The sequence below is a fragment of the Paramisgurnus dabryanus genome, chromosome 20 (genome assembly GCF_030506205.2).
Source record: "Paramisgurnus dabryanus chromosome 20, PD_genome_1.1, whole genome shotgun sequence".
Classification (NCBI taxonomy): Eukaryota; Metazoa; Chordata; class Actinopteri; order Cypriniformes; family Cobitidae; genus Paramisgurnus; species Paramisgurnus dabryanus.
Genome location: NC_133356.1, coordinates 28482715 through 28509609, shown reverse-complemented (window position 1 = coordinate 28509609; position 26895 = coordinate 28482715). Strand labels below are relative to the sequence as shown.

The window sequence follows — 26895 nt, the reverse complement described above, 5'->3', positions numbered from 1 at the left end:
AAATCCATTATACAGCCAGTGTATTAGAGACAGGCACATCCCTCGGTTATTTGCACAACCTGTGTATCATCTGAAGAGACTGAAATATTTAAGGGAGTCCATTTCCACATGCAAGACAGTCTTGACAGGTTGTACTCCATCTCTCTGAAGCATTACCAAGCTATTTTCGAACATGATCAAATATTAATAATTCAGCAGGGTGGGTAGTTATACTTCAATTAATCATGGGCTATTATCGGTAACCTCATATATCGTAAAGGAAGATTCATTTGATACTACATAGACCAAAATGTAATGGACAAGAAAATCGTATGTGTAAATATGTGAGCCCTTCTGCCCTGAACTGAGGAACATAAATCTGAATTATTCAAGGCAAGTAGTTTTGTGGTGGACCAGCAATGAGGAATCTGATTTACTTACCGTAAAAAAAACTTAACCGTTACGATGTCCACAAATGCAACAAACATAACCTAAGAATACATGTAATGCCATTATCATCATCTTAAACTTGCTCTGTTGCATATCACACCTTCATTCTGAGAGAACGTCTCAGGTAAATTACAGGTGAAGTGTATTGTCTGACCAATTCCTGAAAAAGCTTGTGAGAATAAAACGCAAGCGACACTTAAAAAGGCAGAACTGAATTTAATCATCTCTAAAATACACAATTATCTGATAAAAGCTGATAAGTCATAAAAAGTTAAAATGCTATTTGAACGGGGCTTGAAATGAAATGACAGAATTTTTAGACTGGAATAGTCACAACAGAAAACATCAAGCATTCATTGAACAAACTGATCACCCAAAAATTTAGAGAACTTGGTTTGCACAACAAATACACACACAAAAACACATTAAATGATGGTGGGATGCACATTCCCCTTGAAACACACAGCAGGTACAAACGGTTCAAGAAAAATGAGGAACCTATGGAAATGGATGCTACATAAAAATGATTACATTCATTAAGATCAAAACATAGCTTTCCATGAAATCAGGGTTTACAAAGCAAAAAAAAAAAAAAAATCATCTAAATAACATGTTTGTGTCTTTGCTTCTGGCCCAAATCACTACTTTTTAGTTGATTTGTATTACTATATGCACCATTACTAATATAAATTCATCAAAACGGACATACTAGGTTTCAAGTGTTTATGGCATTTATAAACATCACTATGCATAGCTTTTGAAATATTAATATGCCCCCTGAATGGCAATCCTTGCCGTCAGCAGCGAAGGAACACATTAATACACCCCAATATTGGAGAAATACCAATGACAACATCCACACGTTTTGCAACAAGGATTTTTATTTTAAATACTGATCTTTGAGCTAAGTGCACACCGCTAGCGGCTAGCAACGGCATAGCGATGCCATCTCATTCCCTTCCTGCGACACAAGCAACAGTGACCGCTGGCGACAGTAAGTCAGCAACGACAAAGTTGAGAAAAGTTTGACTTTATGCGGATGACGAGAAACTTTCAGGAGTGACTACCAATGGGAGTGAAGCATTATTCATCTCTCATAAGTTTAATTAGAGGGTTTGTTTATAGTTATTATTAGGGGAACCCAATTTAGGAATGACGTTATTGAAAGAGATAGGCAACACTCAACGACAAAGCCACTGGCGGTGTGCGTGCAGCTTAAAGGTTATTTTTAGATTGCCATACTATGCCAATGGAGCAGTGCTTATTTTTTTAATTGCTTAATTTTATGGCATTCCGGTGGAATAAGTACTAACGTGTAATAATGTCAGGATTTGTATAGTTTTTCATTTAATGTAATGACAATATTCAGCACTTTTCCCCTTCTAATACACGTCGGCAAGTGCTTAATTAGAATAACGGGACAGTTTAGACTCAACCAGCAAGACACAAAAAACACAAAAATGTTAACGGAAATGAATTTTAAATATTGTTAGTAAAACGAAACGAGAGAGAATACAAATCAGAAAGTATTTCCGCGTACATGATCAAAAAACAAATCGGTAAATCAATAAAATAAAAAATCTTTTTGTAATTCATACCGTTTACTAAAGAAAAAAAGCAGTCTTTATGTTGTGTGTTGAAATACAGTGGCAGATCGATGAAGAGAGGTAACTGTCTGAAAATTAGAGGTAAAGAATCCTCTCAGTTTGTGATGTCTAAATGCAGAATAAAGGACCAAGAAGTTCTTTTAAAGGGTGATGGAGAGCCCCCTCAAGGGTTAGGCACTGAAAGTTGACAAGAGAGTCCATTAAACCCCATTTAAGCTGCTTCAACCTGCAGTCTACCTGACGGTGGTACCTGCAAAGTTGTGGCCATTTGGTGACATCCCAATCTTTCGCAACTAAAGACTTGGGATCCTGAATATATATATATAATAGGTAGAAATATCTCGCCCAAGGGGCAAGAGTAGTTGTAAAGCATCCATTTTGAAAAGTGTGCCGTGTCCGTACAACGCCACATGGATCAGTCCTGATCACTCTTTCTTTTTCAGAGGTGTGATTGTATGGCTATGTCCTGTTTTCAACCCTCAATCATGTCACACAAAGCAGGGACAAAGTCTTGGATTGGTGAAAGTCACCTTAATTCAGTTCACAATCCCTGAAGCAGGATCTGGGATTTAACTCACTTGTTTAAAGCTGCAAGCGGACTTGGGGTACTTTATCATGGATTTCATCAACATCATAGGTTTCACAGACAAGAGAGCTCCATGCCTCAGAGAGATTACAGAAGAGTTCCAAAGAAGCTTTAGCACCGGCAGCATGATCAGGGATGGCTACAGCAATGCTGGTCAGATCCCTTCCTCTTGTTGTGTGCTGCTAGGACGAGTGATTGCCAGTAAGATGAAGAGCACTCAAGGTAAGAACAAGAGAAGAGCGAGCCTGGAAGTCTCAGTCAAGCAAGTTTCCATGCTCTTGGGCTCTGGTAAGGCTGTCTTTGCGGTGCAAGTGATGAACCCCCATCCTCTTGGGGCTTTTCGGAGGTCTTGAGGAGCCAGTCAAAGGGGGCTTGTCTGAATAATCTTCAAGGGCAGCTAGGACCTTTGAACCAATGACAGGAAAGTCCTGGGGCAGAATATCTCGTTCTTCAGAGCTTCCTGCCGAGCCAGCATCTTGAGCAAATTCCTGACGCTTTGCAGAAGCTGGGCTGCTCTCTATGGTGACCATGGTGTCGCCACTAGCACCATCATTGTCAAGTGGATCAAGGGCCATCAGTAGACGTTCACCCTCTTCTTGGGAAAAGTCCCCACGATATAGAGACTTTTTCGCACGAAGGTCCGCCAAGCTACTGGTGTCTGTATCCAAACTGGACTCTCTACTTGCTGTCCAGCTCTGGGCAGATGATCCTTCTTCGCCATCAGAGTAAGCACCTCTATGTGCCCCTGATTTTCCATTGCGGCCCCTTTGGAGATCCTTAACCGTCTCGCTGCTGAAGGATGTACGGTTCACAAGGGACCCCTCTGAGGACGGTGCCATTTTTTCCACAAACATGCGCTGCCAGTTGGACAACAGGTCCTCTTCTGAACTACCTGAGCTGGCAAAGGCGCTTGGGGGTTGAGGAGGACTGCTAAAGGGGCTAGAATGACTGGACAAAGTGTCTGTGGCATCCATCTGCGATTGTGTTCGTTGGTGAGAAGCATGACCTCCACCTGACGAAGAGGACGTCCCTGACCGCCAGCCCCCATCAGATACAGCCGGGCTATTGGGCACAGTACGTTGGCGCTCAGCCGCTTCCTCCTCGTTCTGCACAAGACTGAGAGAAATTGCCTGACGAGTAGCATATGTGCAATTCGGCAATGGGCTGTTCTTGGGGATTTTCACTTTGTCATCAGAAGAGAACTCGATGACTTTGCGACCAGGGTAAAGTGGGTGTGGCGGAAGAGGAGCAGGGTAAGGATTCAACTTCTCAAAGGAGGGCGCTGCACCATCTTCACCTGCTGGACCATCCAGACTGCCCTGGCTTCGACTCATGCCGTTTACATGCTGCTGATCAGATCCCACCGGAGACCTGGCATGAATGGGCCCACCGTTCTCACGCCCTCCACCTTCTTCTTGGGGTGCCGTCATGTCCACATGTACAAACACATCCTCGGCCACTGGCCGACTCGCAATGCTGCTAGACTGGGCTGAGTTGAGCACCAGGGGCTCTGGCTTCTCAAGAACACGAGCAATGACTGAAGTGGGCACCACATCTGCAGGAGTCAGACTGAGAGTGTCAGGATCCTGGGCTTGAGCTCCCTGAGAGCCTTGAGTCTTGTTGGGCAAGCTGCTCTTCATGTGCTTGTTCACCATGTCCTGTAGCTCATAAGGCAACTGCAAAACATCACAGAGAAAAGAAACATACAAAACAATTGTCAAAACTTACTTACCAAATACAAAAAACATTTAAAGAATATATATGAAAAGATTATTTAAATTTATTACACGGCTCTCTGGAATGCTTGATTCTGATTGGTCAGTTGAGACATTTGCAGGTTCGTTCTTTTCAAATAATAACCGCTCCAAAATAATAACGCATAGCCGGTACTACTTGTATGTTTAAAATCCCTCCGCGCCAATAAAGATTACCGTTTGGCGCCATCTTGTGACAAACACTGGACAACCACAATTAACAATGGTGGTACTATATCGTTTCGCGGAAAGATAAGAATGTTTATTTAAAACAAATATGCCAATAAAATGTTTCAAATTCATATTCATGTCTAGTTTTTTCCTTATGTGGCAAGTAGCCGTGTAATAAGCGGGATAATGTAGAGGCAGCCTGTAGTTATCGCAAAATAAGCCCCTTCAGTGTGATACAAGACCCTTCGCTTCGTGTCGGGTCCTGATCACACTGTCAGGGCTTATTTTGCGATAACTACCGGCTGCCTCTACATTATCCCTTACTTATTGGTTTCTTATAAACCTTTTTGAGTTACTGAATTATGAAAACTTCAGTTTTCATCGGAGATGAATTTAACATTACATACTTTTCTAGTTTTTATACACAAGTTTTATTCCAGATTTTCATTTCACTGCTATACACTCATACAACTTTGTGTGACAAATAAAATCGAAAAATTGAATCTAATGGGACAGCATGGTCAATTTAGTTTCTAGGGTCACAAAAAACCTAGCCTTATTTCTTAACTCTTTTTCCGCCATTGACGAGTTATCTCATCAATTAATACAAAACGCTTCCCTGCCAAATGACAAGTCTTTATGCCAATCCATATTTCCGCTATTATCCACTAGATGGTGCCCCAGTATCCCAGTAAAAACAGTAAAAACTCAGTGTATGTTTTGAGGATCGCTCTGAATCTGATCTCTAACAAAAGTCCTTTACAAATATGCAATTATCTGAGATTGAGAGGTGATACAAGAGAACAAATGAAGAAAATATTTTTTAGTTTGAAAGCATGCCGTCTGTTCTTTCATTTTTATATATTGTATGTTTATATATTTAAAGAACATTTTCTGGAAGGCGTTTAATTTTTGTGAAATAAAAAAGCAGGTGTTGGCTGGCGGGGAGAAAGTTAAAGCATGTCTTTGGGGCAATATTTAAAAGAAAAAATATTGTGTCAACATTTACAAAACCTCATATAATTTCAGACTTATATGTAGGGCTGTACAGTATTAAAGAGCTTGAAACAACATGATGGCAAGTAAACACTGACAGAATAATTTTTAGGGGGTTAACAATTCCTAAACTAACCTTGTATAGTGGACCTTTTGACTAAATACTGTACTTGTTCAGGAACTTCCTGTTGGATGACTTCTGTTACTACACTAACTTTGAAGCTTTTAGTCTTTGTGGACGAAATCCTTTCCTGCAAGTGATCTTGAAAGTTACAACTCCACTAACATAGGTCTCAGTTCACATCCCAGTGTTCAGTGAGTATATCTACCATATAACTTTGATGAAGGTTATCTCAGTCACGAAGAAAAGCAGCAGAAAATAATGTCTGTTCATTTAATACTACACAATGTCGTTTCGCCCTGACGCAGAACAGAAGAATAAAGAGTAAAAAGCTCACCTCAAATAAGATTATTACCGAAGAGAGCCAAGAAAGAGAGAGAGAAAGAAAGAGAGAGAGACTAAAAGAAAAAAGGCATGTGATGAGGGCCTTTATTTCATTCTACCGACTGAATGAGCCAGGCCAAGTTATTGATTTGTGGAAAAAAGACAGGGAAAATCAGTCATCACAATGTCCCGTTCAGCTTTATGTTGTAACGATCCTGTGGGGCAGCAATTACACACAAAGCCCTCACTTCCTTTTTGTTGTGGGGGCACAGGAGAATCAATGCGGCCATGTCACATTTCCAAACATGACCCCTTCATAGCCTCCAGATTACAATTAGGTTACACATGCATTATGACAAGATGTGAAGCAGATGTAGATCTCAAGTCAATGGCAACATCACATACTAGGGTGGGGGAGGTTAAACTACATATTACTGCTAACTGCATACTAAAATTGGTCATAATAAATCTTGCGGCTATACGACAGTGTGCATTTTAAGTGCTTACGTCCTGTCCAAACCTCTATTGCTAGTGCCTCTCTAGCTAGCGTTTCCATTACCCTTCAAATGGCACAAATTGATAGCCTGGGTGCCAGCCGATCTTAGCCCAGCCCACAACATTTTGAGGACAGGAAGATCGGTCTGGGGTTTCTCCGTTGAGGAGCTACTATGCGAGACCCAAAGCTGGTCGACCAATCAAATTGTCAGGGCGGGCTTTATACGATGATGGACAGATGATCAACAGTAACGTAACCAACCACGTCACCAAAGAGCGAGTGTGTTGAATCTATTTACAACGAAATGGCTGCCGCTGTAGAATTCAGATGTGTGGATTCTGACATTGAGTCTGTTCTAAAAGATATCGACAGAGCATTGATTTTAAAAGAGGAACAGAGAAACGCGATCAAGGCATTTGTTGATCGAAAATATGTTTTTGCCGACCTTCCTACAGGATTTGGCAAAAGTTGGACACGCTTATGGAGGAACAAGTTAAAGAAGCAACTGAAATAGGTATCACGATGATGAAACTAGGCATGCAAGACGAGATGGATATAATTAGCGGTCGTTGCCGGCTTCTTTTCAGAACCCCGGAATCGTGGCTGCTGAATAAGTGGAGGAACGTGCTAGGCTCCGATATTTTTCAAGCAAACGTAATGGGTATCGTCGTGGATGAAGTTCACCTAGCGTACAAATGGTAAGAGATAGTCTTACTGTATGACTTAGTAAATACTTAATGTTGTGATATAAATGAAATGTTGTAAACATAGTAGGTGTTGATGTACGTTTGAAAACTCAGACTTAGTATAATCACAATGTTAGTGTCATTGTAGTGAAATAACTAGCAGTTCGGTCAAGCTGCAAAAGACGTAATTTCAACATACATCACACACTCCGTTGCTCTGATTGGTCGTAGGTCTATCCAATTGAGTGCAGAGGCATTTTTCAATTGGGACACGCCTCAATCATAGCCCAATGGAGCCGTATCAGACTCAAATTCTGACTAGAATTGAGTATGACAACGTCAGGCTAAAAAATTGACATTGCGAATTAAAAATACGATCAAACACTCCAATTTCGCAAAAACTCCAATATATTGCAAAACACTTTTTTGCACGATGTGATGTTTGGAATGACTGAACCATTTAGTTTTCAGTCGCACATCCTCAATTAATTGAAACGCCATCATTTCGCAATAGTCTTTTGTCGACATTCAGAAAATAACGCTAAAGTTTTGCGCAAATCGCAATGGAAACGCAACTAATTTTGCAGGCAAATCCTCAAGTAAGATGTCACAATTTCAAAACACTTGTAGATTCAGATCTATGGTATATATATCAATGCAATAGCATTTATTAAATAGGTGCCTGAAAATGATGCATTTGAGAAACTGCTGATTTATTAAGCAAGCGAGTCAAATAACAGATATGCAATCCTCAATTATTTGACCTTGTTAAGGATTTGATGCCGTTCACAAAATAGCCTGATAGTTCAATGCAGGAAGTAGGCTACAGGTGCTCATGCCCTGTTGTGTTCAATGCCCGTTTGCCCTTGAGGTCAAGCTGTTTAATTATACCGCTGTGTTTCTGGATCAACAGAGCTGTCCGTCAAGCCTGCAATCTGTTGCATGTCCCCCTACGGACAGATACAAAGGCCAAACAAACCGATGTGTCTGGAGTTTGGCGTCTTGTCGATACCGTCCACATCCGCGCATCACTTCTCTAACATGCGCTCTCCATTCTTAAACACTGATGTTAACCTATGGCTATTTGTTAAATCCCCTCTTTCTTCTCTTGGTCTCTTTCTCGGCATTTCTCTCTCCCTTTGACTAATCCTTTCTGTCTCCAGGTCCACGTCTGTTACAAAAAGTGACCGGTTAACCGTGCACACAATCGTCACTGTGAAAGCAAAACAGATTTAGACTCTAACATGTTTTAAAATGAAAATAAAGAACAGAAATGAAAAGAAAACAGGTTGTGTGTCTTGCCATGTTAAGTTAGGCTATAGGTAGCATTATCATGGGCTTCAGCTCTGTGTTTGGTGGGTGTACCATAATTTGTCTATGTTTATGGTTCTGACAGTGATTGTTACTATATAATGCCGTAAGTCTTCACTGTGCCTACTTCACAATGTTTTTAGTGCTTTACACTGATTATTATTAATATTGCAATCAAACGTGACGTAATTATCGCTAAATTTGGTCAAAATACAAATAGTTTTCTCTCACAAAAGTACAGTTTCTCTGTAAACGACATGTATTAATCCACCGGAGTGTGTGTATGGATTCCTTTTCTGATGGACTTAAAAAAAACGGGTACTATGCAATGCCATTATGAAGCCAGGAGGAGCCAAAATTATATTTAACTCTTTCCCCACCATTGACAAGTTATCTCGTCAATTAAGAGGAAACGCTTCCCTTGCCAATGACGAGTATTTTGGCTTTCCACCAGGCGCTCTTCTGCAACTTATAAAATCTGGAAGTATCGCCCTAGGGCAAACAGCTGTATGTCCGTGTAAGTTTTGAGGATCGCTCTGCATCTGATCTATCTCAAAAGTCCTTTCACAAAAACACAATTATCTTAGCTATTTGCTCAAACTGTGGTGTTTTTGAAGAAACCTACCCATATTTGAGAGGTGATAAAAGAGAACAAATGAAGGTAGGATGAAACGTTTTTGTTTTTTTTGAAAGCAGAGGGATGGTTCTTTCCTTTAATATATTGACAAGCACTTTCATTGACCTGTATCTATGCATGTTTTCAAAAACTTCCCAGGGCCTTGAATTTTTTCCCCAGATTCACAAAACTTTCAAGGATTTCAAGGACCTGTGGGAACCCTGTGTTTATGTTTGTAAAGTTATATGCATTTCAAGTGAGTTGTAGCAAAACATCTGTTGTGTTTAAAGGCACATCTGAGAGCACCACTGCTTGACACGTGTAGCCTTCTGCAACAACACTAAACAAATGCATTGAATTGTGTGCGTGCGTATGCGTGTGTGCAAGTGCATGTTTTTACAGTCATTAAGTAATCGTGTTAATTGTTTTCCCATAATCGAGCAGCCCTTGTCACTAGGAGAAGTCACACAATAGCAGGTGTTTTAAAAGTTATTATAAACCTTCATTTTTTGTCATCATTCTTTACAATGTACTACGGCTTCATTAGATGGGATTTTACGCTCTGCTTATTTGCCACCCTCTACTAATTTGCGTTGCTCTTAGTAGATTGCGTCGGTCATTATGGAAATGAGCTGATGCGCCTGTGTTATTTAATTTGCGCCTTTTTAGTAAATAACCCGCAGATATTAACACTCCCATCTGAGCTTTTTCGGAATTGCGCTCTCATGCTAATTTGCCCCGTTCAATAAATCTAGCCCTTAACGTGTTCGGCTGCAAAAAGAAAGTCATGTACACCTCTAGGATTTCATTAAGGCAAGTAAATTATTGGATGTTTATTTTTCCAATGAACTATCCCTTTAAAATGCTTAATTTATATATAAGCATGCCCGGACAAAGTCTACAAACCCTTCTGTGCTGATTTTGGGGGGAATCAGTAAAATGTATTTACAGTAAACTGTATTTACTTTTATGTATGTGCTAAATTGAGCTTAGAGTACTATACTGCCCTACAAAGGCTAAGTGCAGTAACTACACAAACACTAAAACTGAGAAAAATGCCCTTCCAACAGCCAGTCAAACATGTTACTGCAATTTTGGCACATATGTTTCTCTGAAATGGGACAAAATTGAACCAGGACACTTTGTCACAAGACACAACAGATCCCACAAAGCCCATTTCAACCCTTAAATCAATTTTCACCAAATGCGTAGTTACTGCGCTTTGGCTTTGTAGGGCAGTATACACGTATCAAATTATCTAAACATGTAAACACAGTGGGGTGCATGCAGTGGTGTAGTGCAGGGTTTACGCAGGTATACAGAGTATACCCACCTCTTTATTTGATGGCAGGGGGTATACCCACTTCTAATGGGGGCATACATTAAGAGTATACCCACTTCTCCAGACACCACTACACCACTGGGTGCATGCGTAGCACTTAGTGAATGGTAGGTGACCCAATTTCCACACAGATTGACTTTGGGCCTGCCTATGAGAAACTGAACCCATTACTTACATCAGCAAACTTGTGGTTCCTGAAATGCGACTTATTGCACTTCAACAGCTGCACGGCCAAATTGCAGTCCTGCCGATAGCGTTCCTGCATGAGGACAGAAGATGAGAACATTTAAATGAAATGGAGTTATGAAACAAGACAAAAGCAAACAAATACAGATGACCGATAAAAAGATATTAAACATAATTTATTCAATAAGCAATTAACTGTGCTAATGTCACTACTGAGACCAGTCTCTTCTTACTTGCTCATCATCATATGCAAGGAAAAGAGGTAATTTTACATGATTAAATCCATTGAAGAAGTTAGCCTTTAAAAGCATCTAAAAATATTATGTGTAAAGTTTTTACCAAACAATATCATATTTTTAACAGTGTTAATTTACTTAACGTAGTTTAGTAGATTTACTTAATTTCCGTGATTTTATGTAAAAAAAAAAACAACAACAGCAAATCAACAAAAAGTAACTTTACCTCGGTTTTCACGGACTGGGTAATTTTATTAAAATATTTATATATTAAAAGTAATATATATATGTATGTATGTATATATATGTGAGGGGGTGCATCCAAATGTTTGACAATTCAGAGAAAATGTCAATTCAGGGTTTTAGTTTACAGAACTTGAACTAAAGGTATACGAAAAAAGGGAATAAATCTCCTGACATGTACCTGTGAGGCAGGAGCTATGATTAATGTCTGAACTATCTGTCTAAGGGAAGCACGCAGTGACACAGACAGCCATCAATTTCTCCTGTGCTAAAATAAGTTGCAGCACGTTTTAATACTGGAGCTTTGTTTTCCTCATGGGGTTACATAACATCTTAAAAACCAACTGCCAAAATATGAATCTGTCTGCAACAGTCCAGTGTCAATTGCTAAGAGAATAGGTATAATTTTCCTGGTAGATTTTCTAGGTATTTTTCAAGGACTGAATTTTTACACTTGGGCTATAGGTCTGTACCCGTTTGCCCTTACAATCCACTAACAACGTTTGGGAATAGTGTTTAGAAACTGTGTGTCCCAGGAGGGAGGCCCAGCAATTTGACCATTAAATAAAAATAAGACAAAAACTACAAAGACTTGGCTGTGTTCCTCTGTGAGCTCAGAAAGTCAAATATCATTGGCTAGACTGCAGACGGATGTCACAACAGTACGTTTTTTTATGCATGCAACTTTCAATTTTCAGCTCCAGTAGTTACTAATCCCAGGAACACCAAAGCACTGACAACACACAAATTTGTCTCACACACACACACACAAAGCTCTGGACGTACGTTCAGCTCTTCCAGCTTGTCGATAGTGTTTTTGGCATCCACTAGTTTATTTGTGAGCTCCACTATCTCCTGATCCATCGTCTTCTTGTCTCTTTCCACTTTACGAAGCTGTTGAGGCGAAAAGAGACAAGGTTAAAGTAAACTTCATCAGAAAAATGGTCATCGATCAACGTCTTTGTTGTTAAACAAAGATGATCAACAACTAATTACACAATGAATTAAAACAAAAACAGTTGGCTGGTTAAATGGCTGACAAGGCAAAAACGGGAATCAGCAATCCGTAGAGTTTGGGAATGCAGTTAAGGCAAGACAGATTAACTGCACATCCGATAAACCCGATCCAATAGGAGCAGAGGAGTCAAGATTCATTTTGTTGAATCTTAGCACAAGCATCAGCATCTCTCGTTCTCTGTGTCTCGTTCTCTGTCTCCAATTATTCTCCACTGATAAACTAAAAAAAAATCTATTTTAAAAACACCATTTTGGAAACACTTCATCCATAAATAAATCAATCTTATGCTATTAATTTTTAGTAAAACATGAAGCAGAAATGTTGCGATTTTTTTGTCATGCAACCACAGTTCATAGTGACCATGAATGTACTAACAATCCAATAACAAAATAATTTATAAGACTTGTTTAGTTTATTCTGAGTCTAGCAGTTCGCAAAGTAAAAATAAACTCAAGCCAGTAAAGTTAACATGCCACCAAATGTCTTCTGTCTGACTTTCTGTATTCTAATTGAAGGGTAAGTGTGTGTCGTATAACGTTTGTAGCGCAATTACTGGACAAAAGCCTTTTAAAGCACTTTAAAGATGACATGCTTAGCCGAAGCTGTGCTACTTGAGATATACTTCAGCTCTATCGGCTCTCGAGTCGAGTGGAGACAGAGAGATACGGAGTGAGACGCAGAGGAAAGCCGAGACAAACCGTGACCCTTAATCTAGAGGTTGCCATGTCCATAACAAAGCAATTATCTTTATGGTCACCGTTTGACTGAAGTGGACAATGTGGACCAATAAAAGAGAGTTAGGGAGCCTTTTAGTGCGATGCGGAGTCCACATAAAACTGAGGGAATGCAGCAGCCAGTATAATAAAATGCACAGCAAACACCAGACGGCTAGCAAGATTTCAGGGAATGGGGATAGAAGGAGGTACAGGATGGGTTTTTAAAGGTTGAAGAGCTCTAATCAATGACAATAACAATCAAACTATCCAAAATTGTAGTCCAGTGGTTAAAATGCCAAAAGGCGCTGCTTTTTAGATTGACGAAGTGCATCTTTTCCATCACCGTTCCAAACGGTTCTTGTTCTGCAAACAGTTGATTTTGAATTGTAATATTATTTTAATGATGCAGCATTAACCTTCTGTAAGTTCTGATAATGTCCTTTTGATGGAGAGACCTTCATAGAGATGACTTTTATTTTCCTTCATACTTGGAATTCGCAAATACATGCATAATTGGCATAGTAGCTATTGTTGTTATTGTCAAGGTTGCACATTTTAACCACTGCATCAAACGTTTGGACTGTGTAGATATGACATCTATCCTCCATGCACTGGCATGACCACAAAAGACGACAGGAGACAGATGCACTGAGTCATGGTACGGTAACCACGGTGATATTTTAAAGGGGCAGAGACAGAAAGAAGGAAATGGATGAATAGAAATGGCATGAAAACCCAACTGCGTAGACCCAAGTTTGACTGATGGCAGACTGATGAAGACAATGATAGTTAATATGATGATGATGATGATGGTGGTGGTGAAATACCCAAGTCACAAGGCAGCATGAAGGGAAGGGGAGGGAGAAGAAAGAAAGAAAGTAGAAAGAAAGATTTAGTTGTGCACTCAAATTGTTATATTTTAAAATGTAAACTGTAAAGATGGAGTGGTATAGATATGCCATGCAATATTGTATTCCTTCATCATTCAAATCTACAATTTTTTTTTAAATATAGACAAAACAGGCCAAATTGTCCACTGAATAATTTAATAATGAGAATAAATAATAATTGGCTATTTATAAAAACTCAAAAAACAATCATACAATCGAAAAGTGCCACAGGGATGACGCATTTATGCAGGCCAACCCGGAAGTTAGCAGGACACCGGTTCCCATGCCAAAAGTCAATTCCTTTTTGCCATAGACTTCGGGATTATTGCAAAAAATAAGCTCTGTGTTTAACAAAAGTTTATTACATGAACATGTTTTCTCCAACAATCTTCACAAATAAACACAACTTTTATGAATTTTGAAGTCTAAATGTATTTACTAGAAATAAAAACCTAACCTTAGGCTACAAGTTAACTACACCACAGTCTCTTGACATCAACGTCTTTACCACCAAGCTTCCGACAGCGCTTTAAAACTTTTTTGAACACATTTGAAAACATGTTCCCTGATAAGGAAGTACTCTGAGGATGAATGTCTGCTGGGAACTGTTCAGTTTAGGCATTCATTTTATTTTAATCTAAAAAACAACAAATAGTGAACAAATAGTGCAAGTTTTAAAGGGGACATATCATGTGACTAATTTAAAATGTAAAATAAAATTGCCACTTTGTAGGTGTGAGCAAAAATGGCTGTGTCCTTTTAAATGCAAATGAGCTGATGAAATGCAAACACTGATCACCATATAATGGTGGTTTGTTGAAATTTTAACTCAATTGTGCTGTCAATTATTCTCTCTCTCTCTCTCTCTCTGCACTAAATGGCATTTCCGTGGTTGGATAGTGCAGGTTAAAGGATTAGTCAATTTTCTTAAAAAAAAAATCCAGATAATTTACTCACCACCATGTCATCCAAAATGTTGATGTCTTTCTTTGTTCAGTTGAGAAGAAATTATGTTTTTTGAGGAAATCATTCCAGGATTTTTCTCATTTTAATGGACTTTAATAGAGCCCAACACTTAACACTTAACTCAACACTTAAGTTTTTTTCAACGTAGTTTCAAAGGACTCTAAACGATCCCAAACGAGGCATAAGGGTCTTATCTAGCGAAACAATTGTCATTTTTGACAAGAAAAATAAAATGCACTTTAAAACCACAACTTCTCGTCTATCTCAGGTCCTGAAAAGCGTTAATGTGTAGTGACGTAGAAAGGTCACGTGTTACCTATATGAAACGCATATTTGCGGACCATTTTAAACAATAAACTGACACAAAGACATTAATTAGTATCAGTTGACATTAGGGCTGTCACTTTTGAGAAAAATCAAATTTGAACGGATTTCGAATATCATGCAATGTATCCGAATATATTCGAATATCTGGGCATCCCCCCCCCGGCGCGCATCAAAAACCCACCGTAATGGGGATTCAATCACAAAATGATTAATAGTGACAGTCATAAACTGGGCTGTCTGGATTACCTTTTTACTTAATGTTTGAAACAGCAGGTTATCAATTTATGAATACAAAACTTGTATATGAAAAAATGATTCAGAACAGTTACAGACAATAACGTGACAACTTAAACAGCAGCAGGAGTATAGGAGCCCAAACGGAATTCGCACCCGCAGATTTCGGCAGAAAACTCTGCGGATTTAATGCCCATCATTGAAAAGCCCACATATCCCGCGCTTGAGCGTGTTTGTGAGAAGTAATCTCATTGACAACAAGGACACATACATAGCCTATCCTGCGCGTTTGTGAGCCGTCAGTGGAGAGTACATTAACCCTGCGCTTGCTGTTTGCTCGCCCATTTTCAATGATAGAGAGCACAAACCCTTTGATACTTGAGATGAAATAAAACTTACCGCTGAGTTAAGCAGATCTCACTTGACTCTGTTGTCTATGTGACGCGCGACAGTCAGCACATGATCATTTAAAATCCGTTTACAAGACAAATGCTGTTGTTGTTTATTCTAAAGTTTACATTGCGTTGTAAAAATAATAAAATTATCTTCATTCATGCTAATTTCATAATGCGAACGTATTAACACAAGCTTTTTATTCTGCTATAATTTTTAACACTATAAACATTAATATGTCATTTTATATACAAACTATAATTCTATCTTGATATGCACATTAGGTTCATGTTGGTCCAATTTGATTCCCTCTCTTGCGCACAGTTGCAGTCGTCGGTCTCACTCTCAGCCTTCTTCATATTACGAGGTGTTAGGGGTTGTGTACACCAAAACTTTTACGCCCGCGGCCGGCGCATGTTTTCAATTGTTTCCAATGGAAGCTCAGCGTTTTTCAAATAAGCCAGCAGCGAGCGGGTTTTTTCCGCGCTGAAAACCGGCGCTCGGCGGTTTTCACGCGCTCGGCGCTCAGAGTCTAGAGTTGAAAGAGATTCAACTTTGGGAGAAAAGCTCCGCTCGTCAATGTCAGTTCTCACACAGCCGCCCAATCACAGTGGAGCAGGGGCGGGACATTACCACAGCAACCAACCGGCTCGCAGCTGAAGTATCACAGCTATCAAAGCGCTCAGCTGATGAAAGCTGGCACTCAGCTGAAAAACAGCTGGCATTCGGCGTCCTCAAGGCGTTTTCAGACGCGTTTAAAAGTTTTGGTGTACACAGCCCCTTACTGTAAAAAATGCGTTATATATGGCATTTAAAAAACCGGATGGTTTATTTAAAGTTCGAATACGGATATTTCACGTCATGTTCGAATGCATATTCGAATATGGAATAAAAAGTGACAGCCCTAGTTGACATACAACAACGTAGGAACGGTCCTCTTTCTTAACACTTGTAAACACTGGGGCGGAGTTTCGCGTTCGTCCTCTGTGACCTCTTGACGTCATGACGTATTGCGTGAGGTCGCGCTGGCGCTTTCAGGACCGGAGATAGAGGAGAAGTGGTTTAAAAGTGTATATTTGTTATTTTTCTTGTCAAACATGACAATCGTTTCTCTAGATAAGACCCTCATGCCTCGTTTGGGATCGTTTAGAGTCCTTTGAAACTCCGTTGAAAAAAACTGTTAAGTGTTGAGTTAAGTATTAAATGTTGGGCTCTATTAAAGTCCATTAAAAAAATCCTGTAATGTTTTCCTCAAAAAACATAATTTCTTCTCGACTTAAAGAAAGACATCAACATTTTGGATGACATGGTGGTGAGTAAATGATCTGGATTTTTTTTAATAAAATTGACTAATCCTTAAAGGGGCGGTATTATTGTAATAAGACTCTGTATACATCACAACAGAGGCGAAATCTGAATGACCTATTTTTTCACATGAGAATGGTTTATCAAAACTAAGTTACTAAGTTACTGGGTTGATCTTTTACACATTTTCTAGGTTGATAGAAGCACTGGGGACCCAAATATAGCACTAAAACATGAAAAAAGTCAGATTTTCATGATATGTCCACTTTTAAACTATAATAACGCTGATTTCTTTCTGTGCCTGCTGTGCAGTGATACACAACAGATGGTGAACAGGTGTTTTGTTACGCTGTAGTGCCCAGTCAGAATCCAGCAGCTGAATTCTCAGTATTATGCGCTTTCAGAAATGCTGTTTATTTCTGTTCACAGATTATATTTGAATAGATGACAAAACAGCTCTAAATTGGATGATGTCCTAAGAACACCTATGATAGGATATGAAGGACCCTGCACGAGGTGAAACAGGTCGACAGGGATAATCCCTACACCTGCTAAAAAAACAGAGATTACGGAGCACATGCCACCTGTTTCACCTGTGACTGGCAAAGCTCTAGGCGGAGATCATTTATATGGGATTTCACCATGCAGAACGAAGGTGTCGCCTGAATTTAATTGAAGATAAACAGAAGTCTTTGTGAGCTAAAGCTTTCCTCATACACAGCTCATGCAGTGCTATTGTCTCATATCTCTGATCTAATGTTTTCCAGTCGTGTTCAATCACTCCAGAGATAATTCGGCAAACCACCTATTTAAAGAACGATAACAGCTTCCTAAAATAACTTCTCATAGATGCATGTTTAAATTCAATTTTCATTTGAGGGGAACTGAAGCACGACTGAGTCTGGGGGATATTTAGATTTATATTGGCTCTAACAGCTCTTTAATAAAATATGAAATCCAATTCTAACAACCAGAGCAGTTACCAAAATATTTTGATGGATGTTCGATGTTGAACAAATGACGCAGAATCACATTTAAATTAGCCTTAAATTACACAGTCATCCTAATTGAATCACAGTGTCTGATGATGGCTGCAGTGTATCACAGTTATGATGATGTATTACAACATTCACTGGAAACTGTTTAACACACAGGCACACAGGGAAAGAGGCTTAAGTCTAGGGTTTAATATTTATTATTTGATCAGCTTGGGATGTTCTTCATTGTTTGTTTCTTTTTTCTTTTTTTGTGTTTGGTGGAAGGACTGCAAATTCTCTTCGAATTAAAGCTTACAGGAAAAAATCATGCTGAGTATCTGCTGCCTGACAGATCTGTCGTGAAGCTTATAACCATGACCATCACAACAACCACACACAGGACACTCTGCATTTGTTCATTTACTGAAATGAAAACATAATAGGCAGATCTATCTATCTATCTACACTCACCTAAAGGTTTATTAGGAACACCATTCTTAAACTGCCATAATTCTACGTGGCATTGATTCAACAAGGTGCTGAAAGCATTTTTTAGAAATGTTGTCCCATATTGATATGATAGCATTATGCAGTTGATGGAGATTTGTAGGATGCGCATCCAGGGCACGAAGCTCCCGTTCCACCACATCCCAAAGATGCTCTATCGGGTTGAGATCTGGTGACTGTTGGGGCCATTTTAGTACAGTGAACTCATTGTCATGTTCAAGAAACCAATTAGAATTTTTCAAGTTTTGTGACATGGTGCATTATCCTGCTGGAAGTAGCCATCAGAGGATGGGAACATGGTGGTCATAAAGGGATTTACATGGTCAGAAACAATGCTCAGGTAGGCTGTGGCATTTAAATGATGCCCAATTGGCACTAAGGGGCCTAAAGTGTGCCAAGAAAACATCCCCCACACCATAACACCACCACCGCTAGCCTGCACAGTGGTAACAAGGCATGATGGATCCATGTTCTCATTCTGTTTACGCCAAATTCTGACTCTACCGTCTGAATGTCTCAACAGAAATTGAAACTCATCAGACCAGGCAACATTTTTCCAGTCTTCAACTGTCTAATTTTGGTGAGCTTGTACAAATTGTAGCCTCTTTTTACTTCTTTGTAGTGGAGATGAGAGGTCAGATTTTCATGATATGTCCCCTTTAAATGTAGACATTGACTAACTGAGAAACAAAACTCGAGGATATTAGGTCTTGTATTTGGATGATAGAGAGCAAATATGTGCATTTTTTTTAAAAGGTGGCTTAGTTGTATGCAAGTTAACTAATCTGCAATATTTACAATGTGAAGATAGGTGTAACTGGTTTATTAGTCAATAGAAAACTAAAAGCAGATGGATCCCCTCAATTAGACTTCCTAATACTCATGGCAAACTGAGCATTGCACCATTATGGCAGTCAAAACAAATAAATGCATTAAAGACATCTATTGTTAAAGAAACAGCGGCTTCAAAATGTAAATATAAAGTGATGTTTAAAGGTTACCAGTGCGTGAAGTTTCTCCTCTAGGTCCTGATTAGCTCTCTGAGATGCCGTGTAACTGTTCTGCAGTCTGCAGGAGGAAAAACAAAACAAATGCACATCACTGTCAGGGTGTAAGGCAGTTCATCCCGACGCTGTGTGAGGTAATGAGACTTTCTATGGCCATTGGCCAATGACACTAAACTATGCAGAAATACATTACAAAAACTCTCTGCACTGCGATGCCTACTGGGGCTTAGTCTCTGCATGCCAGCCAAAGAAATATTAAGTTATTTCAGTAATATAATAGACTGTTAAAAATGGACCTAGCCTCAGTGACGTCACCCATAGGTTTGTGAAGAGCTTTTATTGAAGGCAATTTCCGCCATCTTGGCATTACGTCAGCGTGCATCACTCGCGGATAACCGAAAATAGGTAAAGAGGCAGGACATGGGTGAAGCTGAGGTGGCTGGTTGCTGAAACCACGCCCGCCTAGCGCGACTCTAGTGACAGCAGTGGCTGTTCACCGAAGTGCAGAACTTAAAGGCTTAATATAATTTAAACAGATGAGTTATAAAGAAATTCAGATGCGTTATAAAGATCGGAAGGTTGCCCCTCGAGTAACATGAGCTCATATTTCAAGCACAGAGTTGTAAGAGAGCGAGTCTGATGTTAAAGCAAAGACATCAAATCCTCAAGTGGTCAGAACACCAACGCAGATTACAGAAGAAGCCAGAAGAGCCACTTAAGAAACAGATATTTTCATCATGAAAAGCCATTAAATTTCTCCTTCATATGCTATTCCTTTGAACAAAAACATCAAAGTTTGACAATTTAGTTTGCAGGAACCATCAAAAACACATTTTTATTGGGTTCAAACTGAGTTTACAGAACATATATAGGTTATAATAAATAATGGTAGTATATTATGCATGGAATAGCTACTCCAAAATATTGTTAGCTTTACGACAAATATGTATTAAGGTGCATCAAGTTTCCATGTACAGTAACAAACTATTAAAAGATTTAGCTGCATGTTACCGCAGCTCACTCATCTCTACAGGTATCAGTGGTCTTACAATGTTAATGATTGCCAACCTGACAGGCGTGTGTGCATCAGAATTGCAGTAACCGTTTTATAATACTACGGTTTTACGGAGTCATTTCTATTACTGTCTGTGAAATCCAGGCTATGATTTTACATTGATTTCAATCTTTGACATGACCTTACTAAGTCAATGAAGGTTATATTTGTTTTTACATTATGCAGAATATTAAATAATCATATCTTTTAATTTGCATTTCTCCATTTCTACATTAAAAGTAAAGATTTTAGCACACAGTTTAAACAAGATGATATATTTCTGACTTGACTGGTTTCACTGACACAGATCAGTGATGAGTAAAGCAAATTTTAGAAGTATGATCACATTTCTTTGGGTAAGTAATACTATCTGCCTGCTAAATTCACCTTTAACCCTAACAACTATTTAAGGAACACATCATCATAAAACCGTAAGGAAGTGGGGGTTAGCTATTGATGACATTACAGTCACTTAACCGTCTCACTTTCAGGCGCGGTTTCACCCCATTATGCTCATTTGGAAGAGTTGGTAAAGCAAAGATGATAGGTTCAATCCCAGAGATCGAATTTACTGTAAATTGCTTTGGATGAAAGTGTCTGGTAAATGCATGAATTAAAATATTAACACAGCTTTTATTTTGGGGTGAACAGTTCTTGAATTAAGTAAAAATTTTATTTCACAGATTCAAGTTTACATAAGAAAAAAGTTCACTTCATGAGGTGATGTTGATTCTTTGATTATACACCATATTGTCCCAAATATTAGATGACTCTGATTATAAGACCTGCTACCCTTTTCAAAGTGTACCTTATGGAAGAATGTTTCTTGAAGACCCACTCTTGTCTTTTACAAAAAATGCTTTAAGTATTTGGCACCACCTTCCGCATTTTTGCATTTAACCACATTGATGATTAAGATGCCATTCGCGTTAACTATGGTTAAAAACTGACGTTTAATCTAAAAACTCTCACACATTTATATGTGTGCTGTCCCTCAAAATGCGTACGCAAAATCGCAAAAATCACTCTGCATGCATGAAAGCCACAATGAGTGCGCGTTTACATGCACAGTCTTACTCCGAATATGCTTTTTGATCGACTATTGTGTACTATAGGCGGTGACGTCACTGCCTGCGAGAAAACTGATAATTCTTCAAGTCCCATGTAAACGCAGTTGTCTGCATAGCCGGTTTATTGATTTGCATGTAAACGCATGAAAACAGTTTTCTATAATAAGCAGATTTTTAATAGTTATCCGCTTATTCTGTGCATGTAAACGTACTCAATGTCTAGTCAATTTAATAATTTCTATTTTGCCATAGGAACAACAGTTTATACTTATGCCTACCTTTGACTAGACGCAAGATTTAGGGTGCGTCTCATTTCTCTGTCTTACCCCTTCCCCTTACCCCTCGGTTTTGCGCGTTTATGTGAGGCGAAGTGGCGTCTCAATTCTCAGGTTGATCAAGGGCAAGGGCCAAGGCGTAGGGATACATAACTCTTGAAACAAAGTGTGATAAGGACCACACTTGAAAGAGAGGGGTAAACATTAATATAGGAATTTCTCAGGAGAGCCGGCATCAAGATGTTTTATGGCTGAACGTCGAACTGTCAAGGAGTCGCACAAATGAAAGTAACGTTATTTTCAGCAGTTTAATTGAGATTATATTATGACACTCATGTTTTATGACACTTTTATTAAAAGTTTCAAGCGGTTTTAATTGTAATGTTTTTATTTAAATCGCTAGTTAAGGCGCTAGCTAGCAGCTACGTTATGCGCTATTTGGTGAGCTCAGCTCATACCACAACCTGAGACGACGGCATCTTCTTTGTTTGTGTAAACGCTTGTCTGTTTACGTAGCAGCCAGTTAGCGGCAAGGGAAGGTGACGCAAACGGTAATCGAGTAGTGTCTCATTTTTTAGACGAACGATCTGTCTTGCCCCTTCACTCGGTTTCGAGGGGCAAGGGGAAGAAGAAGACAAAGGGAAGGGGTAAGACAGAGAATTGAGATTGGCCCTTAGTCTTGGACGTACGCCTAAATGGTGAAACAGGTATACATTTAACGTAGGACGTAAAGCACAATTTAAATCCAGACTAGTCTTACGACCGGGTTTACACCCAGCTGGTGCAACCACTTTTGTGGCTGTTCAAACATTTCTAACAGCTCCAAATGTTTTACATCTTTATTTAGGATTTTCTACTTGTGATCCGGTTGTGTGATCCGACTGGCCACTTGTGATCTGATTATAATCACCTCTCTTTCTGTCTTGCAGATCAATACTGTTTCACCCGCTGGAAGATAAGAAGGGGCTTTACGGGCATGCTTCATAGCAATTAGAATACAATCAATTAATTTCAGCAAGGTTTGCTGATCAATGCTGAGTGCAGTCATAAACTCTCGCTGCTCTTCGTAGCTGCAGATGGTCAGTGCTGATGGAATGTAAAAGCCTGCAATAATTACTGCTTCTTAATAAAATACAAAGGAGGAGAGATCCAATTGACTTGCCACAGAAATTAATACAAATAATTAAACTCTTCAAAAAGAAGAAATGAATGTTCCCTGAATGGCAATAAACTGGAAAATGGATGAGTAAAAACAGTTAACAAACAAACAAACATTTACAATGATAACTAGTGGAACTATCCCAAAGGCCCCTTTTGTCTACCAAAAATCGCATGCAGCTCAGTGCATGGAATAATGAGTGTGTTTATGCCAATTATGCTTAATAAACTGATAACATGTGGGGTCATGCATCTGTTATCGTGGAAAGCCCATAAACGGCGTAAGCAAAAACAGATCGGCACAGGCAGTTTTTTGTTCATTAACCTGATTTTGGGTGGTATGTCAACACCTTAACCGTCTTTCTTGCAGTTTTGTTCATGTGCGCATGTTCCCGCGTGTAAAGATAAACGTCAAATGTGAAGTAAGTGCAGATTAACGCATAAAAGTTTCCGCACAACTAAAGCAGTTGGCCCAGAAACTGCGAAAATAAATGTGATGAAGACTAATAACACTTTTTCTGTCCACACTGGAAAAAAGAGATGCTTTCAAGAATGAGCTTGACCTTTAGCGGCCATAAGTCCTTTCAAAAGTGGTGTTTCAGGAATGGAGTAAGTCCTACCCATAATGCTTGGCTAATGCTGTGGTCACACTAGACTTCTACGTGTACAGACAGCAACCGGACATTAGCTAGTAAGTGTTATTTTATACCCACATCATTTCGACATGCTTGCACCACTATGTTGCTTTTATTATTATTATTGTACAAGTCAGTATTGTGCGATACATTTATTTATTTTTTCTCAACCTGAAACGGTCATGCTGTGATGTATCAATCATCTATTGGTCAGAAGTCGTCTTCATGTGATACTCCAGGTGAGCTCTCATTAGATTAGATGCTAGTTATGTGTGGGTCGGGATTTGCTTTTATGAAATTATTTTGCCCACCCTGCACCACTGTATCTATTTTTAAAACCCGCCTCGCACCCCCAACAATTAAAGAGACATACTAGGCACTGTAATGTAAATGAAAACCAGCTTTATTTTCATTATTCATTATTTATGTTCATTTCATTATTCATTGGATTACATCGCCATGTAAACTGGCAGCAACATACAGTATGGTAATATCAATAACAAAATAGGATAATGCTACACATTTGTAACATTTACAAAGCAGCGTTTGTATTCATCTGTATAGAAGAACTATAAATACCTCTACATTAGATTTAGCAGCATAACCTTCGCTTACTTTTTAGTTAGGTAAATTCCCAACCTTAATCTCCCCGCACCTTGTCTTCAATCTTCACTTTTATTACTCATCACGCAAGTTACGTTGCTATGTAGGCCTATGTATTTTAACCCTATCAAAGAACCTAATAAAATATAGAGATATATATTTCCTAATATAAGCTACAGGGAATTTCACGCAACATATATTTTTTTTAATTTCATTCTTAATTGGAGACTGCAATTTAGATGTTCTTCCCTATACGTCATTAGTTTCAGATAGGTTAAATTAAATTTCCTCCATATGTTAAAATAAATTTTATAAATTATAAGTAAAAAATTTAAAATTTAAGTAAAAAATATAAGTAAAAATATTTAATGCGTTTCTATCAATGAATTTTAGTAGTTGAAAGCAAATATAAACTATTTAAGCACACAAATCTTTTACGAGTTGTTGCACCTTGCCTGATTAGGACACAGTGTAGCAAATTCTAATAATAAAAAATGTATAATACTGCAATTACTGAAAAAAACAAGTGCTTAAATCAACACAGAGCTTTTACCATGTTTAGTCTTCATTTACCCAACAAAGAACCTCACCGAGGCAAGAGTGTTTAGTTAAATGGAGATAAACCAGTCATTACAGTGGCAGTAAACCTCTAGACAAATAGCTCAGTCTCTTGGTGTGCCTGTGCTCATTAAAATCAGACCCAATCTCACTCCACAGCTTTATCATTCTGTTCTCCACCGATACCTGTAATGAACGCATTACACTTTAGGCTTTAAATCCACTCCTTAATTAGCCTGCAAAAAACCTAAAGTATGTGTCAAACGATACAGCTGCTAGATTGAATGTTAAACACATTTTTATTTACTTCCTAAAGACCATGCAGTCAGGCACAAATGTTATTTTAATGGCACAGCAGAGAAACATTTGTTCATTAACTTTCAGTAGGTCAACCTAAATCTAAAGGCTAATTAGAAAAGGCCTCTTTAAATAAAGAACAATATTACCAACAATTAAATAGGAATTTTGTGGTAATCTGTGGGATGTGCAAAGCTCTGAATTCATACCCATGAGGGTGATTCAAGTATGATGAAGAACTGCTCTTTTTTAGGTTTGGATCAATGTTTTTTTAAAACACAACAACTAAACGTTTATGTTATTTATATTTAAATACTGCATTAAAATACTGTTGCATTGCTAATAAAGTGACATGAAGTTAATGGCACGATATATAGGTTTCACCTCTAGAGGCTGCATTTTCAAAACAATAACAAAGGCGAAGATTAATGACAAAATTAGGGATGCTCCGATCGATCGGCCGCCGATCGTAATCGGCCGATAACGGCATTAAATGATGCGATCGGCACTCGCTAAATTTGCCGATCTCATGAGCCGATCTTTCGGTTTACTTTTGTCAGCATAGCGTTCCTGATGCGGCTGCAATTAGAGACCATTTTAGACAGTGCGAGCATTTTGTAACCCGTTGCTCATGTGAGACGTGCAGATTTGGATTTCTCTCTCTGCCTTTACAGAGATATGCGTATTTTCTATGAGGACGCGCTCCGGTCCTCAGCGCAATGCGTCTTCACATCCCTATCAAACAGCATATATCTATCGCGGACAATTGCATCCTCATGCCGAAAGTTTATTACTTGCATTCCTTTTAAAGTTTTGAAGGTTTAAACTTCCATTTTCCTCACAGCTGGTCTTGTTTGCGGACACCCGCCGCACGCATACACAGCAGCCGGTCATCAGTGCACGTGAAGAGAACGATCTCTCCCACGTCTTAAAGCTACAGTATCCTAATTCATCTCTCAATGAAATTACTTTCTGCTCATCAGTGAAGAACTGTTGTACTTCATACGAATGCGTGTATATTTAATTCATACAGTAAAGACTGTGAAGTGTTTTATTTTAATTACATTTAACAGACATAAACCTTTTTAAAGGCATATTACTTTTCTCTTTGCAAGAAGAAATATATGTTGTGCTTATTTATTTGATTTTCTATTAAAACAATAATATACCTAATTTATAGTTAGTTTCATTTCTACAAATGGTGTAAACTCTGCTAGATTATAGATAAAATATTCCCATTCCACTGCCATTCTGTGATCGGCACTGATCGGCAGATCATGATCTTGGTGATCGGTAATCTGTGATCGGCCCCAAAAATGCTGATCGGAGCATCTCTAGACAAAATGAAGAAGAGTGGAACGATGGGAGATGTAATGTTTCACCATCCAGAGACGTACAGAATTCGCTTTTCATGTTTACAGATAAGATAATGAATTCATTTTTATAACCTGTATGTTTGATCATATTCACACACATTGATCAAGGAACAACAGATGCATGCTAGATGCTATATAACCAGCACTTTCGCATTTGTCCACTCATGTTGCCATAGTTTCTACAAGGGGAAACTGAGGATAGTGCAGATATTACCTCATTGCTAGGCGACAATGACAAGGGTAGTTGCTAGTAGCGATACGGCCAAAATCTTGTGAAATTTCGCATTTGAGTGGACGACATTAGTGTGTGCGAATGAACAATGATCTATCCCCATTGAAAATATGTACTATGGGGGTCCCACAAGGGTCGATTTTAGGGCCGCTGCTTCTTAGTATATATAAATGACCTTCCACTAGTATGTAAT

General features: G+C 38.8%; 1 protein-coding gene across 1 annotated transcript in view; it reads right to left on the bottom strand.

Moving 5' to 3' along the window:
• Positions 1-625: 625 nt before the first annotated feature.
• Positions 626-26895, bottom strand: part of tjap1 (tight junction associated protein 1 (peripheral)) — a 110146-nt gene continuing 83876 nt past the window's right edge. The window contains exons 7-10 of the mRNA XM_065251303.2: positions 19439-19505; positions 11891-11998; positions 10615-10698; positions 626-4298 (exon numbers count right to left, since the gene is read on the bottom strand). Coding sequence (XP_065107375.1) covers positions 2877-4298; positions 10615-10698; positions 11891-11998; positions 19439-19505 — 1681 coding nt within the window. The 3' untranslated portion in view covers positions 626-2876. The remainder of the gene's footprint in view (positions 4299-10614; positions 10699-11890; positions 11999-19438; positions 19506-26895) is intronic.